The sequence below is a fragment of the Hippocampus zosterae genome, chromosome 15, assembly GCF_025434085.1.
Source record: "Hippocampus zosterae strain Florida chromosome 15, ASM2543408v3, whole genome shotgun sequence".
Lineage (NCBI taxonomy): Eukaryota > Metazoa > Chordata > Actinopteri > Syngnathiformes > Syngnathidae > Hippocampus > Hippocampus zosterae.
In genome coordinates, this window is record NC_067465.1 from 14832551 (window position 1) to 14856884 (window position 24334).

The 24334-nt window shown below is 42.7% G+C and overlaps 1 protein-coding gene and 1 long non-coding RNA gene across 9 annotated transcripts in view; both read right to left on the minus strand.

Annotated features, from left to right (window-relative positions):
- dtna (dystrobrevin, alpha) overlaps positions 1 to 16464 on the minus strand; it is a 37826-nt gene extending 21362 nt beyond the window's left edge. For 3 of the 8 annotated variants that reach the window (XM_052088439.1, XM_052088441.1, XM_052088440.1), the window contains exons 1-7: positions 12896 to 13121; positions 5437 to 5504; positions 2606 to 2686; positions 2318 to 2531; positions 1505 to 1590; positions 695 to 849; positions 322 to 427 (exon numbers count right to left, since the gene is read on the minus strand). In XM_052088439.1, the coding sequence (XP_051944399.1) occupies positions 322 to 427; positions 695 to 849; positions 1505 to 1590; positions 2318 to 2531; positions 2606 to 2686; positions 5437 to 5504; positions 12896 to 13095 (910 nt within the window). In that variant the 5' untranslated portion in view covers positions 13096 to 13121. Of the gene's footprint in view, positions 1 to 321; positions 428 to 694; positions 850 to 1504; positions 1591 to 2317; positions 2532 to 2605; positions 2687 to 5436; positions 5505 to 12895; positions 13129 to 16214 lie in introns of those variants that run through there. The other 5 variants (XR_007967150.1, XM_052088443.1, XM_052088437.1 and 2 more) reach the window with 5 other exon arrangements.
- An 816-nt stretch (positions 16465 to 17280) lies between these two features.
- LOC127616795 (uncharacterized) lies at positions 17281 to 23171 on the minus strand. The gene is made up of 4 exons (XR_007967179.1): positions 23140 to 23171; positions 22922 to 23057; positions 22550 to 22611; positions 17281 to 17847 (listed from the first exon to the last, which is right to left on the minus strand). It is a non-coding gene; the product is annotated as an uncharacterized LOC127616795 (long non-coding RNA).
- Between the last annotated feature and the right edge of the window lie 1163 nt (positions 23172 to 24334).

Here is a 24334-nt window from a genome sequence, read left to right on the forward strand (position 1 = left end):
GAAAGCTATCCAGTTATGAATACAGTAAGAAAAGGATTGCAGGACTCCGAATTCAAGCACGTTTGGGGTAAATCTGTCCCTAAAATTGAACATTTCTCTTGTACACTATATTTTACATCTTAATCGCCTCGTGGTAGCCATACATCAAACCTGAGAGGCAGGCGTGTGAACCATGCACCACCATGCACACACAGGGACTGCTCATTTCCATTTTCATTAATTCTTAGGGGAATATACTTTCACAATCTGAACAAATGGAAGGTGGACTAGTGGCTAAAAATGGATTGAGTTTTTTTCCACTCTATTTGTTGTGCCACCTACCGTTCTCCACATTGGCAAGCCGGTGCATGAGGGGTAACCACACCAGACACTGAGGAGCCGGGTCTGACATCAACGAGTCCAGGAAAATGTTGAGCGAGACCTTTTTCTGCTCACAATGCAAACCAAGTGTTAGTGAAGGGGGGGAGTTGTTTTTAAATCTATATTTAAGTTGGGGGAGGAAGTAGTTGGGGGGCAATGTAGTGGATAATAGTTCTGTCAACACTTATTTCTTTGTTGTGACTTGAGATCGCTTCCGAAATGGCTATTGTATTTTGCCTCACAATCAGACTTGAGTCGACTTGTGACCCCACCCCATCACATATGTAAAAATACATAACTGGACAATATTGGGATTGCATTTTTGAACGCTGACCTGATGCATGAAGCAGCTCTTGGCCGCTTGCTCCGTGTAGCCAAACGACGGCCCTTCAAAGACAGCCATGGGCAGCTTGAGAATCTCCCTCAGGAATTGGTCAAACTGCGTATACAGCATGATTCCCGCCGGATCGGATATTAATGAAAAAATATCTGTGGAGCGATATCAAACAAACCAATCAAAATAAATTGTCAGCTTCCAACGCAGCCAGCTATTTACAGCATCACACACAGTGCAATTAGCCCACTGATTGAGGGAAACAAATTGAAGAAGACAAGCAGCTGTTCAAATCATTTTGTTTAAAAAACACGAACAGCAAGGAATTCATCCCACGCTTTGACTGTTTACCAGCCAGGAGATGATGTTGGCACCTTTCAAAATAAAAGTAAATGAAAGAGTTGAATGAACCTTTAATCTGGCAGCGAAACCTCTTCCGTCAGAATTTGGCAAATGTCATATTTTTTCACAAATCTATACTATTGACACGGTGTTTTTCCAATTTTATGAGCAATCTAAAGTGTGGAAAATGGTTTCTCTCTTTGACGGTGCAATGTTAACGGTTGAACAAATATGCCGTTTTGGAGGTCTCTTTAAAGGTGATGATTTGTGATATACTCGTGAAATGAGTAGAATATGATGGATTCAGAGACTTCCTCTAGTAAACTGAAAACTTGCTCACCTTATTTATTCTGAGATTATAATCGAGTAACTACTCACACTGAGTGCGTGATCTTGAATCCACATGTATGGTTGTGGTGAAATGTATCATTTTGGACTATTCCAAGTGAAACAACAAATGCTGCTTACATCTTAATTTATCCAGAATTTTCCCTCCACAGAAGGTTGCTAGGACCATCTTCACAACAAAGACAGATATTTTGCCGTGGCCATCTCTAGAAAACAAAGATATTAGAATTATGGTTATTCACACACACACACACACACACACACATGCGCGCACGCACGTACGCACGCACACACACACGCACACACACACGCACACAAACGGTGCAACCAGAGATAAGAGATAAGACACTGAAGCAAGTAATTGCAACCAAAATGATCAAATGAAAACATAAAAGACAACAAATTTTATTTCAATATGTTTCGAATGACTGTAAATTGTTCAGTTTATCCATTCTTTTTGGCTCAAGGCTCACTCATTTTTTCCTTCAATTTCAAATTGTGTAATACAAATAAACGTTTTGGCAGCTCTGTGAGTTAGTGCTTAGCACGGTTGCCTCGCAGTCCGCTCAAACCCTCGTTTGTGTGGAATTTGCATGTGGTTCCCGTGTATCACACGGGCATGCATGTTGAATTGAAAACTTTCATTTGTTCATAGGTTTGAATGCGACTGTGAAATGCTTGTTTGTCAATATGTGCCCTGTGATTGGCTGGCAATTTATCCAGTCCTGACCAAAATCAGCCGTGTTGGGCATCAATTTACTGGTGTGCCCAATGAGAATAAGCATGAAAGGTAAATATTGGATTCACAGTGTCCACTGTGTTTGATGTGCAGAAAAAAAATACGACACATTATTGGCGCTTGTTTTAACACTGTTGCAGTCAATAGTCAGCAGTCTTCCCAACTTAGGACACAAAGAATCACACATGACTCACGGGTCATAAGCTGCCAGCAGGAAGTTGAGCAGCAGGCTGATGGAGTGCTCCACGTTGATCTGGTGCGTGGTGGGCATGCGCTTGTTCAGCTGGTACAGTATGGTTGACAGCACCACTTCCAGGCGGGCCACGGGAAGCTCGGCCTCGAGCTCCTCGGTGTTGAGGCCATTTTCTCGGAAGGCCTCGATGACGTTCCAGATGTCAATCAAATGCACTGGGAGGCAAGCGGGGAAAATTGTAGGCGGCGCGTAGCGGCAGCAGAAGCGGGAGAGCACATGCCGTACTCACAGTTGCATTTCTTCTGCACAAATCTCAGTTTGCAGGCTGTCCTGTATGTCGACAGTCGAATGGAGTCCAAATCCTGAGCCCCTGGGGAAGATTTTCCAAGTAAATTACCTCAGAATCAAATAAACAAATAAAGACCCAGCAAAAGAGTCACAGGGTATATAATTTGGATTGTTATTTCACTGCCATTGATGTGGGACTGTATGGGAACCACTTTTCACCACAAAGCATTGTGGTAAAATGTGGTACACAAATACTGATAATGGGCCCAAATTTAAGCCCGATTTTTCCTCCCTGATCGGCTCGGAAAACAATCGGGGCTATTGTAAATGTTAAACCTGTGAAACCAAAATTGACAATCCCAAATCCTAAAGCATTTACCAACAAAATCCCATGTCGGTTATCTATGGAAGATGAGTCTGAGTGACTATCCTGTGTTGTATGCATTGTGTTCAAAAAGGTTTTTGCTCTTTGATCTGCTTGGGATAACCATCAGGCTCGACAATCGTAAATGGTAAACTTGTTCAAAATTTGCAACAACAATCTTTAAGCAGGGATCCAAAATTGTGTCTAAATTTAGCCATTATGATCAAAGTTATCAGAGTTTATCGGTTACTGGTTGTCTCTAAAATAGCTTAAGCGATTATCCTGTGGTGTTGCGTAAGTTCTCTCTTCGTCTGCTTGGGAAAACGGTCAACGATAGTAAATGTTAAACCTGTTCCATCTTTCCGATAGCAAATTGTTAAGGATGATATAGTGATCCCTCGCTATTTCACGGTTTGTTTATTGCGGCTTTAGTGCATCGCGGATTTTTTCAAACATATTCATAATAAAAAAAAATCATATGCATGGAGTACAGTACTGTATATGTTGCTCTATGTGACTCGCTGTTGTTTTGCAGCTTCTCGAGGCCTGTTTGCAAACTTATATATATATATATATATTTATTGGTCGCTACTTCGTGGATTTTCGTTTATTGCCGGCGGTTTTGGTCCCCATTAACTTCGATAAACAAGAGATTACTATACACACACTGACAGCTGAGCCTAATTTGAGCCACTCTCTTAAGGTCGGCAACATTCATCGGTAAAACAATATCCTTAAAAGATTATCCTGGTGATTACCCGTCGGTGTGGGTTCTGTCACGAATATTAAAAAAAAAAAATCCCAGATCTGCTCAGAAGATGTCGATCGTAACTGCTAAAACTTTTCAACTGCTACATTCGGTGGATGCACGATCTCCGGGATTGTGACATAAAACAGAAGAACCGCCTGAAACCTGCGGAGTAATTTGAGCAGAAAGCGGAGAGAGATTGCTGTGTTGCAAGTCATTCGCTACACTAAAAATGAGGAGAAGGAGAAGTGCTTGACCCAACTACGTAATTACCAGATGAGTCAACAGTTAGCCTTGCTACTTCTAAATCTTTATTCAAAATATATCTATCTAAATTACTTTTACTGTTTCTTCTCTTTTGTGTCTTCTGTCTGCTCTCACAGGTCAGGTCTCGTGCATTTGGTTTGCGGGAGGAGATACCGTTCTCCCCATCATGTGTCTCTCACATCTTGGGATGATAAAAATCTGCATGCGTTGAGTGATTTATTATTTTTATTTTTTTATTTTAATGCTTTCAGAACACTTGGTACAGAAGCCATTGAGGACCTTGAGTGCCGTCCAAAGCGATACAAGTGAAGTGCCGCCTCTCAGTCTAGTGTGAAGTTACTTTTTAATGGGCCGACGACAAGAGCCACAGCAGTAAACTGAAGTTCACTCGAGCTTTTCAACCCTTATTGTGAAAGGTCTTAAAAACGCATCGGATGAGTTCACAATTTCACAGCAATATATTTTCTGCACATTTTTTTTCCAAGTGGATACTTTCAGCATGATCACTGGAGACTTGATTAAGTCCAAGTGTTGAGTCTAGTGAAAGCTGCATCACCAGCAGGTTATTAGAATTTGGATCTCAGTTCAGGTCTTCCCAGGATGAGTTTGCATGTTCTCAATGTGTTTGTGTGGGTTTTCTCCAGATCGTTTTGCTTCCTCCCACATTCCGAAACTTGCAAGTCTGGATTGGTGAAGACTCAAAATCAGTGGGTTGCAAACATTTTACATGAAGCACCGCCTAAAAATGTAACTTAGCTCTCCAAGTACCAACGACATTAATAATTATAACACAGTCGCACAGCCGTGTTTTTCAAAAACGAGCTGGTTTGATTCCTAAAAAGTACGTTTCAGGGTTATTGTAGGCCACTGTAAAATCCTGCACAGTTTGAGCATTAGAGACTGCAATTAGACATCAGAAAATACAAAATCTGCATTTTCTGTAAACAATAATCTAATTACAAATGCTAACGATAACCGGAATGCATTTAGGTAGTGATCATGAGCACAAATAGCTGTTTGTCTATGAGTGCCCTGTGATTGGTGTGCCCCGCCTACTGCCCGAAGATAGCCGGGACCGACCCGTGTGAGGATAAGTGGATCGGAAAATGAATGCTGAATGGATAAATCGTCCCTATAGTGGAAATGCTTGTTTGACTGTAGATGCACTTGTGATCAAAGAAAACGGAATGCATAGACCGTGCGTCATCTCTCCAAATAATTATGTTACCTTATTACCTACAAGAGCGGGGCAAATATGATGCTGTGTTTGGGAAAGGATGTGATGTCATCCTCCTTCAGTTTATCATCAATCTGGATGTGATGCGAGTGGCCATTTCATCTCCATCATATGCATCTTACATGCAAACTTGGAAGAAGCGAGCATTTGAATGGTCGGCGGGTGAAGGGAAGCCAGCATAGATTAGGACACGGTCACGTGCGCCTCCGTACTTACTCATCTCGACGAGCAGTTGCCTCCTGTCTGCCATGTTGTCGCCACTCCACCCGCAGTCTTCAATCATTCTGATCAAGAGAGAGAGGAAAAGTCAATCCACGCACCCCTGATTTTTAGTGACGTCCTCATAAAAATCACAGTTTGATGACTGAACACGAAATGTTTTTGACTTAATTCCCTGAAGCGTCAGAAGGCAACTGATAAAACCATTGTGCATGCCGAGACTCTAACCACTTCATTAATATGAGCAGACATAATGAGACGACAACCATTCAGAGTGACCACAACTCCAATTCACATACCGGTATTTTCATTTGTGTTTTTGTACACCCCCCCACCCCACACACACACACACATATCTACATAGGGCAGCCCAGTGGTCCAGTGGCTAGTGTGTCGACCTCACAGTGCAGTTCAATTCCAGCTCTGGCCTCCCTGTGTGGCGTTTGCAGGTTCTCCCGGGCCTGCGTGGGTTTTCTCCGCATACTCCGGTTTCCTCCCACATTCCAAAAACATACATGGTAGGCAGACTGAACACTCTAAATTGTCCCTCTGTGTGAGTGTTGGCGTGGATGGTTGTTCGTGTCTGTGTGCCCTGCGATTGGCTGGCAACCAGTTCAGGGTGTCCCCCGCCCACTGCCTGAAGACAGCTGGGATAGGCTCGAGCACCCCCAGCGACCATTGTGAGGATAAGTGGATCGGAAAATGAATGGATGAATGGACATACATATATATACATACATATATATATATACAGTATATATATACATACATACATACACATATAATATCTATATATATCTATATATCTATATATATATATATATATATATATATATATATATATATATATATATATATATATATATATATATATATATATATATATATATATATATATATATATTCCACCTTATTATTCCCACCACGGAATAATAAGGTGGAATAATAACGTACTAATAATAATAATAACGTCCGATTCAGACCACGGACGCTAAGACCCGAAAGCTCCTAACCATGCATGGAGGGTTCCATCCCAAATCCAGCACCCTGAGACTGTACGCAAGGCGAAAGGAAGGAGGCCAGGGACTAGTGAGTGTGAGAGCCACTGTCCAGGACGAAACATCCAAGCTCCATGAATACATCAAGGAGAAGGCTCCAACGGATGACGTACTCAGAGAATGTCTCAGACAATGGGGAACAGAAGATGAGGCGCTGGAAGAGGGACCATCATGGGAGGACAAGCCCCTACACGGGATGTACCACCGGACCATAACTGAAGTGGCTGATCTCAAGAAATCCTATCAGTGGCTAGAGAGGGCTGGTCTGAAGGACAGCACAGAGGCACTCATCCTGGCTGCTCAGGAGCAGGCCTTGAGCACCAGAGCCATCAAGGCCCAGATATACCACACCAGACAAGACCCAAGGTGTAGGTTGTGCAAAGAGGCACCTGAGACGATCCAACACATAACTGCAGGGTGTAAGATGCTGGCAGGGAAAGCCTACATGGAACGCCATAACCAGGTGGCTGACATAGTCTACCGAAACATCTGCGCGGAGTATGGACTGGAAACCCCAAGGTCAAAATGGGAAACACCTCCGAAGGTGGTGGAGAATGACAGAGCGAAGATCCTGTGGGACTTCCAGATCCAGACTGACAAGATGGTAATGGCGAACCAACCAGATATCGTGATCATAGATAAAGGACAGAGGAAAGCCGTTGTAGTGGTTTTAGCGGTCCCAAGTGATGGAAACATCAGGAAGAAGGAACATGAGAAACTCGAGAAATACCAAGGGCTCAGAGAGGAGCTGGAGAGAGCCTGGACGGTAAAGGTGACAGTCGTGCCTGTGGTGGTCGGAGCACTCAGGGCAGTGACCCCCAAACTAGATGAGTGGTTGCAACAGATCCCGGGAACAACATCGGACATCTCAGTCCAGAAATGTGCAGTGCTGGGAACAGCAAGGATACTGCGCAGAACCCTCAAGCTTCCTGGCCTCTGGTAGAGGACCCGAGCTGAATGAGGGACGGACACCACCCCGAGGGGTGAGATGAGGATTTTTTTTTTTCATACATACACACACATATGCATACACATATGCACAATCTAATGAGATACAATACAAGAGCAGCAGTAAAAAACATGTGATTTTACAAACAGAAAAGCAACACTGATTTGTGGATTTTGGAGTGTAATGCAGCCTCCATTATTTGCCCAACAGCTCACCAATTTGCAGGTTTTGCGCTCAGGTCAAAGCAACAAAAATGTGTTGTCCTGAACAGAATTCTGAGTCGCAGGTGGATGTTTTCCAACTTGTTCAACCAAGTACAGTGATACACTCCATTTTGCCTGAAAGCACATTCAATCAACTCCGTACAAGAGACAGAATCCATCAATTAATGCCCTATTCCTAATCTCAGGAGGCCTTAAGGGGACATATAAGCGATTTGTAAAACTAACCTATTCAGTGGCTACTATTGAAATAATAAAGTGCCTGGTCATTCATGAAGTGTGAAATTAAACAATCAAGAAAATCTTTTATCTGGCTTTCTGAGAATGTGTGTGTGTGTGTGTGTGTGGTGAGTGAGTTGTTCTTTTGCCATACGGTAAAAACTTCAACCACACTAAGTTGCTTCAACCATGACTTGACAGCAAAGATTCACAGCCCCTTTCAAGCCACGTAAGATAGACTGATGTTGTACTCACCGACCTTTTTGAAACTAGTCCAAAAGTAAATCAGATTTTGACGCATGTCTTATTTTGATGACACACAAAAGATCAACGATCTGCTTTTATGATGAACTACAGAAATCAAATCAAATTGATAATAACTACTTGGAAGCTGAAATCAGAGGATTTGGACAATTTGAAGTGAAACAATGGCTCTAAACGCTAACTCATTTATTTGACACAATCGTAAGCAATCAGCAGACAGAAAGTCCACAGATTAGAAGAACTCAAGAGCTGTCTTTTTGCCTCTGAGTATTTGTTCCCGCCCTTCTTCACTTGATCTTGTTTCGCAACCTTTCCAAATTGAATGTACCACACACACACACACACACTCGCACACACACACGCACACGCACACACACACACACACACACACACACACACACACACACACGCATATCCGAGGGGAGGTGAGCAAACATAAGTAAGACAAGGAGAAGACTTTCAAGGAAGCGGGGCAGCAAGAGCAGCCGAGAGAAGACTCACACGCCTCGCCACACACTGTCCGAGGCAATCTAATACACCTTGTCATGTACATTGTTGCCATGGCAGCAAGTCTCCACACTCACACACACACACACACACACACACACACACACACACACACACATACCCCTCCCTACACGCCTGAATCAACACCCCCGCCCCACCACAGACAGGCAAAGTTTCTGGAGGCAATTTTTTTTCTTCTTTTTTTTTTTAAATCGCAAATATCATTTATGAGATGTAGCTGGTGGGGACGTCATTTTCTTTGGACGATAGCCTTGAGGTAATCATTCAGGCATGCTATTTTATATTACTTTGACAGTAATTAGCCATATTCTGCAGGCACAAATGGCACATTTAAAAATAAAATAAAATACCAGGATATAAAATCAGCAGGTTTGCTTTTCTGATCCCAATCAATGCGAACAGTCACTTGTGGCTCTTTGAACCACAATTGGCGAGGAAAAAGAATTTGCTAATATTGTTAAGATGGATTTGGAGAGTTTACGGAGGCTTTAGAGCAGTGTTTCTTAACCTTGTTCGAGGTACGGAACCCAACCATGCACATTCAGCGAACCCATCATTCGTGAAAAATACAAATATGATTTATTTATTTTTACAAATTCAAGACACTGAAGAACGCATTCATTAAAAAAAGAAAAAAGTAAACACAATTAGTATGACGTATACATTTTTAAATTGTGCACAAAACGAACCAACCAACCAGTGATGGCAAAGCGGGCGTGTCATAACTAATAAACATGTTTAGTCGGCTGTGTCTTAATCTCTATCCATGGCAGAGGCTCTGAGACTGATTCACCGAACTCCTAGGGTTTGGTCGAACTCAGGTTAAGAACCACTGCTTTAGACACATTTGCAAGGTCAGATTTAGGCAATTAAAAAATCGCCGTTCAAACTTCTCAACTTTTAATAAACCGTGCTAAGATGACAGTTTGACATTCCATAGTGGAAATGTTGACATTTGTCATTCAAACCCAAAATATGTCAGCAAATCTCTTGTGAATTCAACTCAGTAAGCATCTACAAAATGCACTCCAAAATCTTGTTTTTCGTTTACTTTGGCTTATTGTGGATGCCACCACAGGGTACAGGTGATGGCAAAGAAAAACGTGTGATCACCACTGACCCAGAAATGGAACAGATTATGACATAGGGAAGGGTCTGTCTGCTTCGTACAATATAAGCAATACATACACCTAAATTGCTAATGATGAAAATGTCAATTACCTTGCTTACATGGAGTAAATATCAATTACATACACACAGTGATTATACAAAACAAAGGTGAATGTAAATGCTATATTCAAAATTTACTAATTATAGCAGTACTGGTACAATTAAAAAAAAACAGAATGACAATATTGCTTTTTCATCCTTTTTTGACAGGCAGAGTTGCAACCCTTTTTCAATCCGGCAAAATTGATGACAGGATAGTGACAGTATTTCTATGCAAACATCTTTCTGTTCCCTTTCAGTTATGTGTCTTCAAAAAGGAATGTCAATAGTTTGATTTTTTACAAGGAAACAAATACAATTAAAAAAACAACACAAATCTTTCATTGCACAAAAGTGCGCCAAAAAAAAATTACTACAGGGACCTTGTCAGAAATTTGGGACTTTTGGTTCCCAGCATCCGAGGGCTGCACATATTGCACATGCCAGAAACTGAAAATGCTTGCATGCCCCAGAGTCCATTCAAAATGTGACTTAAAACATCACCTGTAGAGTTGATCAAGAATCAATCAATTCACTTTACATTGTTTCTAATGGGACAAATTGTTTTGACATTGGAACAACTTTAGCAAGCCACAGATTGTGTATGACAGGGATGGCCAACCCACGGCTCATGGGCCGCATGCGGCTCTTTGGCTGCTTCAATGCGGCTCCTGGGCTTGACATGACATGACAAGCGTAGAAAACACCTTGGCGGTGGCGCTGCCATTCAAACAACGGCGCTAAATACACAGAACTAACTATGTCAACCTATCATCAATCCCATTACTTGATAGACATACAGGGCAACCAATCAGATGACAACTGAATCACCGGATTGACATACAGCAACCAATCAGATCACAACAGAATCACCACTCATGCGCAAACAACGGTGCTTAGCGCTAATGATCGACGAACAGGGCAACCAATCAGATGACACCTGAATCACCGCTCATACGCAAACAACGGTGCACAGCGCTAAGCGCTAAGCTAGTCATCTTTAAAGGTAGGGGTGCCCGATACGTCAATCACGATCGACCCCGAGCCAGCGAACTGGTCCCAAGTCAAGCGCGAGCCTTGGGAGGAGGAAATGGGTGGCGGGGGGTTGTCTGTGTGTTTCAATTTCGTTCGTATTCAGTGAAGTTCTGACTCTCGCTCATCTGGGTGTCTGCGCGCGCGCGTGTGTGTGTGTGTGTATGCTTGCACGTGCGCAATCGGGTCGATGACGGCAGGTTCGTCGCTTCAAAAGTCGATCTTCGGTCAAATATGGAGCAAGCTGACCCAAGTAGTAAGTAACTACTGCAGCTCATGTTTGTGTGTGTGTGTGTGTGTGTGTGTGTGTGTGTGTGTGTGTGTGTGTGTGTGTGTGTGTGTGTGTGTGTGTGTGTGTGCGCGATGTGACTCTTTGCAGTGACACAGTAAAATAAAATTGGCTCTTAGTCTCTGACTGGTTGGCCACCCCTGGTGTATGACATGGCAGCTTCCACTCCAAAACGCCCACTGTAATTGAGTGTTGGTTTTCTTGCGACAGATGCCACTATGCTAACACACAACGTTGGGTTTTGTTAAAGCAGAGAATGCAAACAACAATTGGTTGGTTATTCCTACGGGTATGTAAACATATGAGCAACACTGCATTGTCTTCAGTGGATCTCAACCGCCATAACTCAAGTGCATCGCAAACCTCGAAAAGGCACCATCAAAATTCAAGTGTTGGTGAGAATCTCGCTTTTCATCTACCGCCCATTCTGAGGGGTGGATGACACATTCTCCAGATGATTCATTAACTAGTGGTGAAGGTTGCCATGCTAAGTGCCAACCTGCTCATCTGGAGCCTTGGGGTGGAGGGGGGGGGGGGGTGAGTGAGTGTTAAGAAATATGTTCAACGTCAATAAAACATGCCCTGTGCTTGGTTCTAAGTAAGGAGGAAAAACTGCTCCATATGTTATGTGGAACCCCTGAATTCCAGCGGAATTAAGGCATTTGAAAAAGGATCCAAATTCAGAGGACCAAGTAATAATATCTCAACATCAATCAGAAAGAATAAAAAGTCAAATGTTTTGGCTTCATGTGCAGTGACATCACATGTTAAAAAAAACAATTTTCTTTATATTAGGTCATCAATATACAACAATTTATTTATTTCAACTTTTGCATAGTGTATTTAAAGATTGTTCAAATGTTGCTTTTACGGTGACGGTGTTTTGATTATGGTGACAGTTTAAGAAAGATGATTTACAGGGCTGCTCCATTGTCCCGGAATAGACCATGTATGACCTTGTCCCTTTTTTTTTTTGAATTAGCTACCAGAATAAAAACCGGAGAAACTATCATACTAATTGGTAACAATGGACACATCCTGCATCCGTTTGCTCTCCGCGCATCCATTTTTTCTAGTGCTTATCCTCATGAAGGACTTTGGGTGAAAGGCGCGGGACACTATGTGGACTGGTTGCAAGCCAATTGCAAATAAACAGTCACACCTACGAGTAATTTCGAGTCGTCAGTCGACCAAAATACCTGTATAAATGTAGGACAACGGTCAAATGCCACACGGCAAGGCCGGGGCTGAGATTCAAACCCATGACGTCTGTACTATAAGGCAGAAATATTAATGGCGAGCAGCCGCAAGGCTAAATACAGCAGAAAATCTGTTTTGATGATCACGAGCATCATTTTAGGACAAGACACGGCCGTGAAGTCGTGCTTGATTCATTGTGAGGCCATTGGCGAATGTGCTTTGAGATGTGGACACGTCAGGCCACTGCCAGCAGCCACTAGTCCAATGTCACATTCCCAGCCTGCCCCATTCATCATTTCTCCTGTGAGTGGATATAAACACAGATGCGCTTTTCAAAGATGAACAATGATAGCAGCGCTCCCACCTCACATCCCGGCCATGTGACCTTCGTCAAACTGTTATCATTCTGGCAAATAACAGAGATTGATACAATCTAGCGCATAGAGTCGATATTAAAGCCGCCAAAACACATCACAGCATACTGTACCTCTCATAAAACACCATGCTGCGCCTCCTTCCGCTCGCCTTGTCAGGACTTATTACAAACTCTTGACTGAGAGAAGTGCACGCAAGGCCAAATTTGCCCCGTTTTAAGGAGGAAACATTACGACAAAAGAGCCGGCCGGGCTGTTGCACTGAAGACGTGTCTGAAATTAGAACGTGTCGAGGACACGGCCCTTGCTGCATCTATCTTTAACTATCAAATGAGAAGGCTCCACATTCTTGTGCAGCTTTACTGGGGCTCCAGTTGCAAAACCCTAAGCCTCGTTCCTGGCAAGTGCCCAACACACATGAGTCTCTCCCACCCTGCCAACGCCACCCCAACCCAGCTCTCTCTCTCTCTCTCTCTCTCTCTCTCTCTCTCTCTCTCTCGCTCTCTCTCTCGCTCTCTCTCTCTACTACTGTCACAATGGGAACATTGGAAAAGAAATGCCCTTAAAAGAGAAAACCGTCGCATACATACCATTATCCATCGACAGCCTGGTGGGCCAAAACCTGCCCAAAGACATGGCAAGGAAGGCAGAGACAGAACTTTTTTTTTTTTAACGTTGTCAAATATCTGACAACAGTTCAGAAGAAGTTTTATGTGGATCATGACCGAATTGGAGAACTGCTTCTGTCCACCTGATGACATTTCAAAGAATCCATGCATAAAATTCATGCACAAGTCATACTTAAATATCACTGAAAACACTAAATAAATCTTGAACCCCTGAAAAGTGTGTTTTCTGATGTGCTTTCCTGTTGTTGACCTTACATGTCAAATATAACAAATTTAGTTTGAAATTATTGTTAGTGTTTTTTTGGGGGGGAGGGGCATGGGGTGGGGACAATTTGGTTGAAATGTCCCGCTTGCTCGGCTTTAGACAATCAGGATTTTGGAGCTGATTACCAATCACACAAGTTCAAAGAAAAAAAAAAAACAATAACCGATCACCGATCCAATCATATTCCAGAATAATCTCGTCGATTGAAACTATATGAGGATTGCAAAAATGTGCATCCAATTGACGGACTTTGAAACTCAACCATTCGTTTTCTGATCCGCTTACCCTTACAAGGGTCGCGAGGCATGCTTAACCAGTCGACCACCGTGCTGCCCCATTGATCGATCTACAAATTATAACATTAAAATCGATCCCTGATTTTGCACAAACTGCTAAATATCTGCCAATCTGATCCAGCCAATCAGACCCGTGTAAAGTCTACCGCTTGTAATTGTTTAAAAGTGTAGTAATTATGCTCTGAATTTATGTCCCGCAACATAAAAAGGAACCTAAAAAAAATGAGTGACTCAGCAGTAGTGACATCAAACTCATCTTTTACTTCTCTTTTTTTTTCAATCTTTTCAGCTGTAATGGAGTGCGTGACTCAAACCAACACAAACCTGTTACTCATACGGTCCGAAAAAGGCATTAATAGTGACGTTTTTAATCCATTATTATATCACTATGTTTCTTCTTGAACAGACAGAAAAATGTTGGCATCTAAACTGTCCTCAAAATTCTGGAATTACTCAGATATTGTACAATATATATATACTAGGAACAACAAGCCTATTTTCATACGAAAGTTCATTTCTATCCTTTCTGGTGAAAAGGAACACATCATGGTGTGACATTTCTGTACACAAACACATTTACTCGAGTTTCGGTCCGCTGCGTGATTGCGGAACATCGCAGCTGTTAACACCGATTGGCCAGGAGTTCTATTTTGCATCATGTTACTACAAACTAAGAAAACTAAGAAAAACTTAGCCTGAATTGCCGCACAGCACAGTCCTGATCACTATTAGTTTTGGCTTAAGAGAAGCCAAAAGTAAGCATTGGTTAAATTTTTCATTAGCAACCGTATTATTGTTTTTGCACATACAAAAACACATGCATGCATAAAATGTGTCGCAAATAATATATGTATTGTCGTGTGTGGGATCCTTTGGTGTGTGACGTCAGTGAGACTGTGAGTGAGTGTCCGGGCATATACTGTGGCTGACAGCAGCTCCTGTCAAAGTGTGCTCTTTGGGTTTATGTATTGCTGTTGTCTCAAGTGTCCAATAATTGGCGTAAAAGCGCATCAGCGATTATGGCTCACTTTTCTGAAGTGTTTATAAGGAAAAAAAAACAAAACACCAATGATACAAATGCTATTTCTTAGCCTGTCTGTTGCATTGTTTTGCATGAAGCCAAGCAGTCTTTCCTCAGGCAAAGCTTTGTGGTTGCTCATACGTCAAAGCAAAAAAGAAAGAAATATATGCTCATATTTTGGAAAAAAATAATAATTTTGGTTTTATAAAGAAGGATGGATAGCTAGATAGATCCATCCATTTTCCAACCTGCTTATCCTCACAAGGTGCGTGCTGGAGCCTCTCCCAGGTGACTTCGGGCTGTAGGCGGGGCACGCCCTGAACTGGTTGCCAAGCAATAGCAGTGCACATATAGACGAACAACCATCTGTGCCCACACTCACACCTAGGGTCAATTTAGTGTGTTCCATTAACCTGAGATGCATGTTTTTAGAATGTGGGAGGAAGTGGGAGTACCCGCAGAAAACCTACACAGGCTCGGGGAGAACATGCAAAATCCACACAGGGAGGCAGGAGCTGGAATCGAACCCCGTACCTCTGCACTGTGAAGTCACCGTGCTAACCACTGGACTACCGGGACGCCCGCATATTTATTTATATATATACATATATACACACACATTTGTATTTTTTGAAAATTTTCACGTAAAAATTGTGGGAACCGCATTAAAGTATGCAACTATTTTATAAAAGTAATGCTTGTGAAATCACTTAAAGGTGAAGGGAAATGTCAAACTCCACTCAGAATTTCCTGTGCTGGGATTCAAACCCAGGACCTGAGAACTGCAATTAATATCCACTATCTACTAAGCTGCCACGTACATCTCTAATTCAAGCCTAAAAGTTTGAGAAAGCCCCCTTCAAAGGTCATTTCACTTAAGACAACGACGGGACAAAACTAAACCCACTCTGTTAATGCACGCTTGAGATTTTAAAATAAAAGCAACAACAACTGGCCGGTGCGCAGGGCGAAACACGTAAAAAAATCCACAGCAGCCATTGTGGTCAAAAGGTAAAAGGGCATGCAGCGAGAAAGGCAACAGGCGCCTACTCGTATGCTCAGCATTGCATCCTGCAGGAGACACCTGTGTGGAACACTAAAGGCACCATTCCAACGTTAATAGCGGTGTAAAAGTGTCATTTAACACTGCGCAGTTCAGACTACACTCGGAAGAGTCCCGGGCTAAGGTGGCGATTTGACTCCAGCTGCACGGCCACTTACCACAGTGTATTCCGAAGCATGTCACGCCACATCGTCCCCCTCCACCCGGGAATCCCACGACGACCAACACAGCCCCCCGTGTCCTGCAGCCCGCTATCAGGCTTCCTTCGTGACCGGTCGACGCATCGCTGCAAGCGGCCGTCCACCTCTCGTCGTATTCGCTTGTGTTGTCGGGAATGTTCGCGCTTTACAAAGCGCGCACACGCACACGGGTGGCCTTTGCGAGATGACGTAATGCGGACTCTCGTCACTTGCGCTAGTGTGCCTCTCTTTTTAGGTTTTAAGTTTGGGTAAAAAACATTGAGAATATACCGACCCCTTTTGCTCAAGGTCTTCGTCTTGTTCTTTAAATAATAGATGACTATGCAAAGTTTCCATGTTTCAAGACCTTTTGGACAATGACGTAATGGACATTAACGCGCTAAGCCAGGAGAGTTTTTCCCCCGTGGGTGGCATTGGTTGATAAGATAAATATATATTTTTTAAAAACCGCAGAAATGATCCAATTCTGAATTTTTTGTTACATTTTTTACACGTCATCCATTAGTTTAAGTAAAATTACCGCAACTGTAAATAATTAATAAATAAGAATAAGAAAACATTTATTTATCTTGCAATGGAAACATTTGCAATCTTCAGCAGCAAAATTGGAGGGAAGAAAGTAGAAAAAGAAAAAGTATTTGCAATCACAAAATAAATGGTTTAAAAATGTAATGAATGCATTATGAAATATAAAATATAAGATATATGCATATATGCAACTGTATATATGCTGCATAAGGTGGCTGTACAATTTACAATAGGTGAATGTGGGGTGAGTCCAGGTTTTCACGTGCATTTATTCAGCAGCCTGACAGCAGTTGGCAGGAACGCGCGCCTGTACCTCTCCCTCTGCCTGAAGAAGCTGCCCAGTGGTGTCAGGGTGGCCTGGACGGTGTGGGAGGGTCTGTCCATCATAGCTGTTAGCTTAGCTTGCATCCTCCTGTTGTCCACCTCCTCCAGAGTAGCAGCCCAGGACAGAACTGACTCTCCTGACCAGTCGGTCCAGTCTTTCTCTGTCTCAGCCATCCATTATGGTCACAGAGTCATAGAATTACTTCACACAAAAAGTGGGACACCGAGTAACTTGATTCTCGATTCTTTATAAAATTCTGTATACAAAATATTAACCAATGTGCCAGTGTGGCTTAGCCATTTCAGAATCATACTGGTTAATAATACAGAATGATTCATTCATGTTTAAATGCATTTTTAGGCCGAGCTGAGCATGTTTTCTGAGTTTGAATGCTTCTTCATAGGAATGAGTTGTATGATCAAATTAATGTTCATTTAGGCTGCAGGATGTCTTGAACAAAATGCATGTTGAAATGTGTTGCATAAGTCCTTTGGTTTAGGTGTGACACTCAATTTCAGTTTTTATTCCTTTAAATATCTCATTACATACATGCATGAAAGCGAAATGTATGAATTCAGGTAATTATGGAGTTGTTCGGTAGTACGGTGGTAAACTGGTTGCCTCGTCCGCATCACAGTACAGAGATGTAGGGTTGGTTCCTGACTCCAGCATTTCTTTGTGGAGTTTGCATGTTCTCCCCGTGCCTGCGTGGGTTTTCTTCGGGTACTCCAGTTTCCTCTCACATCCCAAAAACATGTGCAGCAGGTTAATGGAACCCTCCCAATTGGCCCAGCTGCGATTGTGAGCGCGAATGGTTGTTTGTCTATGTGTCCCCTGCGATTGGCTGGCCAACTGGTTCAGAAAATGGATGGATGGATGAAGGGAGTATTTCCGACAGTCGGCAATGTTCATGAACGCATCAGGGCTCTGGTGCCCAGGTCCTTGTTGCATAGCAACCGCAGCCTCAAGATTGACGGCGCTTTAGTTGTTTCACGTGAAACTTTGGAAAAGATATGTTGGGAACATGTCAGTGGTTCTTAAACTTGTTAGAGTTACTGAACCCAACCAGTTAATATGCACATTCACCGAACCCTTCATTAGTGAAAAATAAATATTAAAAAATAACATATTTTTTACAAATTCAAGATATAAAACAAAACACATTTATTAAAAACCAGAAAAAAGTTAATACAATTTCAAGAGATAAGTATGCTTTTTTTAAAAATTGTGCGAAGTACTATCACGACAGTCAAATGCTGACGACTGAGCAAACTAAATTTCCCACAGCACTGATTGGACAAACAATGTACAGTAATGTGATCATCTGCAGCCAGTGATGGCCAAGTGGGCGTGTCATAATTAACTGACATGTTGACTCGGGTGTGTTTTACCCTCCATGGGAGTGTCACGTTGTGCCCGAAGCGATAGACAGATCGCTTCGTGCACAACAAAAATAAGGAAGTGGATCCCCGAGATAGCAGACACGAAATGAGATCTTGTCAAAGAACAAAAAGAGTCTTTAATACGAAACACAAAATACCCGACAGGAAGAATAACAAAAAGCGCTGGTCAAATAAGGACCAGGGGAAAAATAAGGGAACAACAGAAAACGCTCGCGGAAAACAAAAGCGAGGAAGATCTGAATAGACTATGGGAATAAATGACATACGATCAATAACTTGTTCGACAAGACAATTGCCAAAAGGCTAGGAAGCAACGAGTAATATTAATATAGGTTTTTTCGCGAAAGAACAATGGCGCGGCGTGGAATTCTCCGGCAGTGAGTAAACTGCCAGAGTCTCCTCATAAAGGAAGAATAATCATCCCGATGAATAACAATGTGCAGTCGGCGGGGAGAAAGCCCGCCCCCTGCAGGTAGACACGGGACATGACAGGGAGAGTCTCTGTCGAACCCCTGAGAGCGATTCACCGAACTCCTAGGGTTCGATCGAACCTGGATGAATACACAGACACTGTAACATCTTTATATTTTATATATATTTTAATAATTTTAATAAATATAAAATATTTTATATTTTGTTGTTCTACTTCTTCCTTTTATAACTTTGCTGCTGTGAATTGGGAATTTCTCCATTGCGAGACTAATAAAAGTTTTCTCATCTTATCTTATCTTATCTTATCTTATCTTATCTTATCTCATCTCATCTTATCTTATCATACATCAGTTTCTGTGAGGACATGTGTGTACCAACAAAGTCCTTCCGCTCCTTCAACAATAACAAGCAATGGTTTACTCCCAAATTCAGGCAACTCAGGAAAGAGATAGAGTGGAGATCGGGCACTGTACAAACACACCCGAAACCAATTGACAAAGGAAATTAACATCGCTAAGAGAAGCTATGCAGAGAGGCTGAAAAACCAGTTCTCTGCTAACGACTCTGCATCTGTATGGAATGGCCTGAAAGCAATCACTAACTATAGAATGCCATCCCCCCCAAACAGTGAACAATAAGGGTCTTGCTGATGAACTAAACATGTTTTTCTGCCGATTTGAAAAGGACACCCTCATTTCCCACACACACCCACCTCTACCGGAAACTACTCTATCTACCCTCCACCCTCTTTTTCTCCACTACAGATCCACGAACAGGACGTGAGACGGCGCTTCAAACAGCAGAAGATCAAGAAAGCTGCGGGGCCCAACAAAGTGTCCCCCTCCTGCCTGAAAGTCTGCGCTGACCAGCTGACTCCGGTCTTCACACAAATCTTCAACATATCCCTGGAGCTGTGTGAGGTCCCATCCTGCTTCAAACAGTCTACCATCATCCCAGTTCCCAAGAAATCGGCAACATCGGAACTGAATGACTATAAGCCTGTCACCCTGACGTCTGTGGTCATGAAGTCCTTTGAACGCCTTGTGCTGAACCACTTAAAGAACGTCACCGGACCCCTGCTGGACCCTCTTCAGTTTGTCTACCGGGCAAACAGGTCTGTGGAGGACGCAGTCAACATAAGTCTGCATTACATCCTCGAGCACCTCGACAGCACAGGAACCTACGCAAGGATCCTGTTTGTGGATTTCAGGTCTGCGTTCAACACCATCATCCCGGAACTCCTCACCCCCAAACCTCTCCACCTCGGTGTGTCCCCTACGATCAGCCAGTGGATCCTCAGCTTCCTGACGGGACGGACACAACAGGTGAGACTGGGAGACCTTCAAGTTCCTGGGAATCACAGTATCCCAGGACATGAAGTGGGAAGTCAACACCATCATTCACCATCAATCCTGTGTTCTTCCATCACAGTTTGGTTTGGGGCCGCCGCAAAAAAGGACAAAATCCGACTTCAACGGACAGTTAGGATGGCGGAAAAAATCATTGGCACCGCCCTACCCACTCTTGAGGACTTGCACACTGCAAGAATCAAGACAAGGGCACGGAAAATCCTCCTGGATCACCGGCACTCTGCCCACCACGTTTTCCAGCCACTCCCCTCAGGCAGGCGCTACAGATCCATGCGCACCAAATCCAGTAGACACTTAAACAGCTTCTTCCCTCTAGCCATTAACTCCCTAAACAGTCACTGACGTAGCCACTCTTCTTGTACAACAAATACTGCTACTGGTCACTCTAAAATGGTTCAATGATTTTCTGCACCAACTGTACAAACTGTCATCGTGTTGTAATCTACCACTGATCACTTTAGCTCTGCTTGATGCTTTGCAGCGTGTTATACCGGAGACAAATTAATTGTGTGTTCTACATACTTGGCCAATAAAGATGATTCTGACTCTGATTCTGATGTTGCCAAACCGGTGTGGTGTGAGCCAAAACCGTGTCACCCAAAGGTCCACTTCGCTTAGGTCAACCGTTCATTTGCAAGTCGATAATCCCTTTCACTTCCTGCCATGAAAACGATCCCGATTGAGCTCATTAATTTATTCCTTCAGTTAATTCAGCATTGGGTGAGATCGGTAAATCACATGGCAATATCCAAAGACAGATGAAGGTATCGATTAATGCCAGCGTTAGCTCACGCAGGTTGACTCAAAACACAAAGTTTTCTGAGCGCTCAGTTAAAGTTCGATTTTTTCCCCCTTCTGGTAAGCAATTATTTTATGTTGTACCCATTACAGGGATCCTTCACTGGTGGCGACTTTTATCGTGGATATTGGCGACCGCCTAATGCCTAACGTCGAGACCCTCATGTCCCTTCCAAGAGGTCCGCATGATACTTTTCAACAACATCAGATTCAAACTGGACTGTAGGAATCCCATTACCACTAGTAAAAAATAAAAAGTGCACTCATGTAAAAGTACGGTTAATTTTGAGCTACAGTACTCAAGTTAAAGTAAAATGTAATCCTCAAAATAATTACTTGAGTACCGGTAAGAATAAATGAGTACCGGTACTCAGTCAACATCTCAACAGGGTGTCCACAAAATCTGGGCCTAATGGAGATTGTGGTCCTCTTAAAACCTTTCTCCCCTTGACTTCATCTTTTGGGGTATACTATAAGTGAAGTGCACTCGATGAAGATTACAGGTTTAAAATGGATCAAGCTCATCTGAATTTTGCAAAGCGCTCACGTTATGCATTGACAATTATGGAAATCTAAATATTATTAATAAATATTATAATCAACATTACAACGGAATTCTAATTGTGCCAACCATTCTCTCTCCCTCTCTCTCTCTCTCTCTCTCTCTCCCCCCTCTCTTTATATATATATATATATATATATATATATATATATATATATATATATATATATATATATATATATATATATATGTATATATATATGTAAGGAATATATTATACACACACACACACACACACACATACACTTATAGGGTGGACCAGTGATTAGCGTGCCAACCTCACAGTGCAGAGGTTCAATTCGAGCTCCGTCCTCCCCGTGTGGAGTTTGCATGTTCAGCCGTAGGTTTTCTCCGGGTACTCCAGTTTCTCCCACATTCCAAAAACATGCATGTCAGCCTGATGGAACACTCAAAAGTGTGAGTGTGAATGTTTGTCCTGTGTGCCCTGCAATTGCCTGTCAACCGGTTCAGGTTGTCCCCCGCCTACTGCCCGAAGACGGCTGGGATAGGCTTCAGCACACTCCCTCGCGACCCTTGTGAGGTTAAAGTGGATCGGAAAATGGATGGAGATATATACACACACACACACACACACTTTTCAGTTAATTTCTAGATACTGTGATGCAATTACGGACGATATTCTACATTCATAGCCATACCTCCTGTGTCATTTTTAATGTACCGTAGCTCGAGCCACCGTTCTCTCTCTACAGTTGTATTTAATTTACATTCGACCATCCATTCATTTTCTATATTGCTGATACATTCACCGTATTCATATCAGCCATTTATTATTTGCCTCCTACCTACATTCCGTATTTCTTATATCGACTGCTCAAAATGTTTGCCATTCATTACTTGTTCGTCATGTTTACCTCCAGATGGCGCACTTTCCCCATCTTGGCTCTGCCGGGAGTTTGCTTCTCTCACCCTGACACTTTCAAAAACAAAACATGTCAGTCAATACGACCACACTCCCAAGCGAGAGTATGGAGTCGCAGAAGACGTTTCACGACCAAATAATTTTTGTTGTAATTACTTTGCCGATTCAAATTAATCAAAGAGAGCAAGTATTTGTTCCAAGTGCATCTGCTGCTTCCTGATGCTAATGCCACGATGGTTCTCCCTCCACGTATATTTCAAGGGGCTTTGTTTCATTAAATGGTGACAAGTGTTTGTTTGTGATACACAAACGTTGAAGGCTGGGATGACAGCGCTCAATATTCTCAAGAAGCAGGCTTCCCGACCGTCTCCTCCGGATGCTGCCGCACAAGTGCACCGCTCAACAGTCCCCATCCAAGTGTCAGCAAAGCTGTTCACCGCATCCATGAGCTCCACAGGAAGGTGGACGATAGGCGTCAGCAGCAGGTGGACTAAAACTGACTGGAAAAAAAGAGCACAAAAAGTCACATTTTTATTTCCTATCAGCAGGAAAATGATCACGCTTGTATGTACCGGTAATCACCAGGCCATGCAGCAACATGGCGACACTTCAAGTTTGAATACAATTTAACCTTAGCCCGGTGGTCCAGTGATTCGCGCATCGACCTCACAGTGCAGAGGTAGCAGGTTCTATTCCAGCTCCGGCCTCCCTGTGTGGAGCTTTTGTGTTCTCCCGGGCCTGCGTGGGTTTTCTGCGGGTACTCCGGTTTCCTCCAACATTCCAAAAACATGCATGGCAGGCTGATTGAACAATCTAAATTGTCTCTAGGTGTGAGTGTGACCGCGGATGGTTGTTCATCTCTGTGTTCGTTGCTGGCAACCGGTTCAGGGTGTCCCGCACATACTGCCTGACGACAGCTGGGATAGGCTTCAGCACCCCCCACGATCCTTGTGAGGATAAAGCGGATCAGAAAATGAATGGATGAATGATTATCTCTTCCGAACCGCCTTTATTACCGATTTGTCTTACTGTTTATTGTGCATGTTAAATTGCTCCATGTACAGCACTTTGTATGCAGCGATGGCTGATTGAAAGTGCTCTATAAATACTGTTGACTTGACTTGACTTGACTTTTTTTACTTCAAGGCGAACACAGTGTACTTGAAGGCACCGAATGATCTTGTATTGCTCGAGGAGGAGTTCAAGAAGCACGAGCCGGACACCGAGGTTGAGAATTGTCATTTGAAAATACACATTTGGTTATTAACAAATTGAACCCATTTGTTAACCTATTATCATTTTAGATGAGCAGATGTGATTCTAGATGATGTCATTATTTCAAGATTGTTTAGTGATGCTTGATAACACATCACCGGTGCATATTTACTTGGACAAACATCGTTTTCATAAATTAAAATTGAGTGGGCAATGAATGTCCGCATAGACTCGGCTTGGCGCTCGCAAATTTGTCGATTCATCCAAATAATTTTAGGAGGAACCCGTCCTCTGTTATTTTTGGAAACTCACCTACTCGCTGTTTCAGTGCTCATGCCAGAAGAAGTACAGTATTGTTTTGGCGGCATCCAAGTACAAGTGTTTTTGGTGGGCTTCTCATGACAAGGATGTTGGAGCACATTAAAAAAGAAAAAAAAAAAGAATGACCAAACACCGAACCGATCAGAAAATGGACCGGTCTGTCTAATTGATTTATACAATTGATTTATTGTTTTTTGTTTTTATTTATTGTAAAGTCAACCACCCCTTGGGATTGGGACCA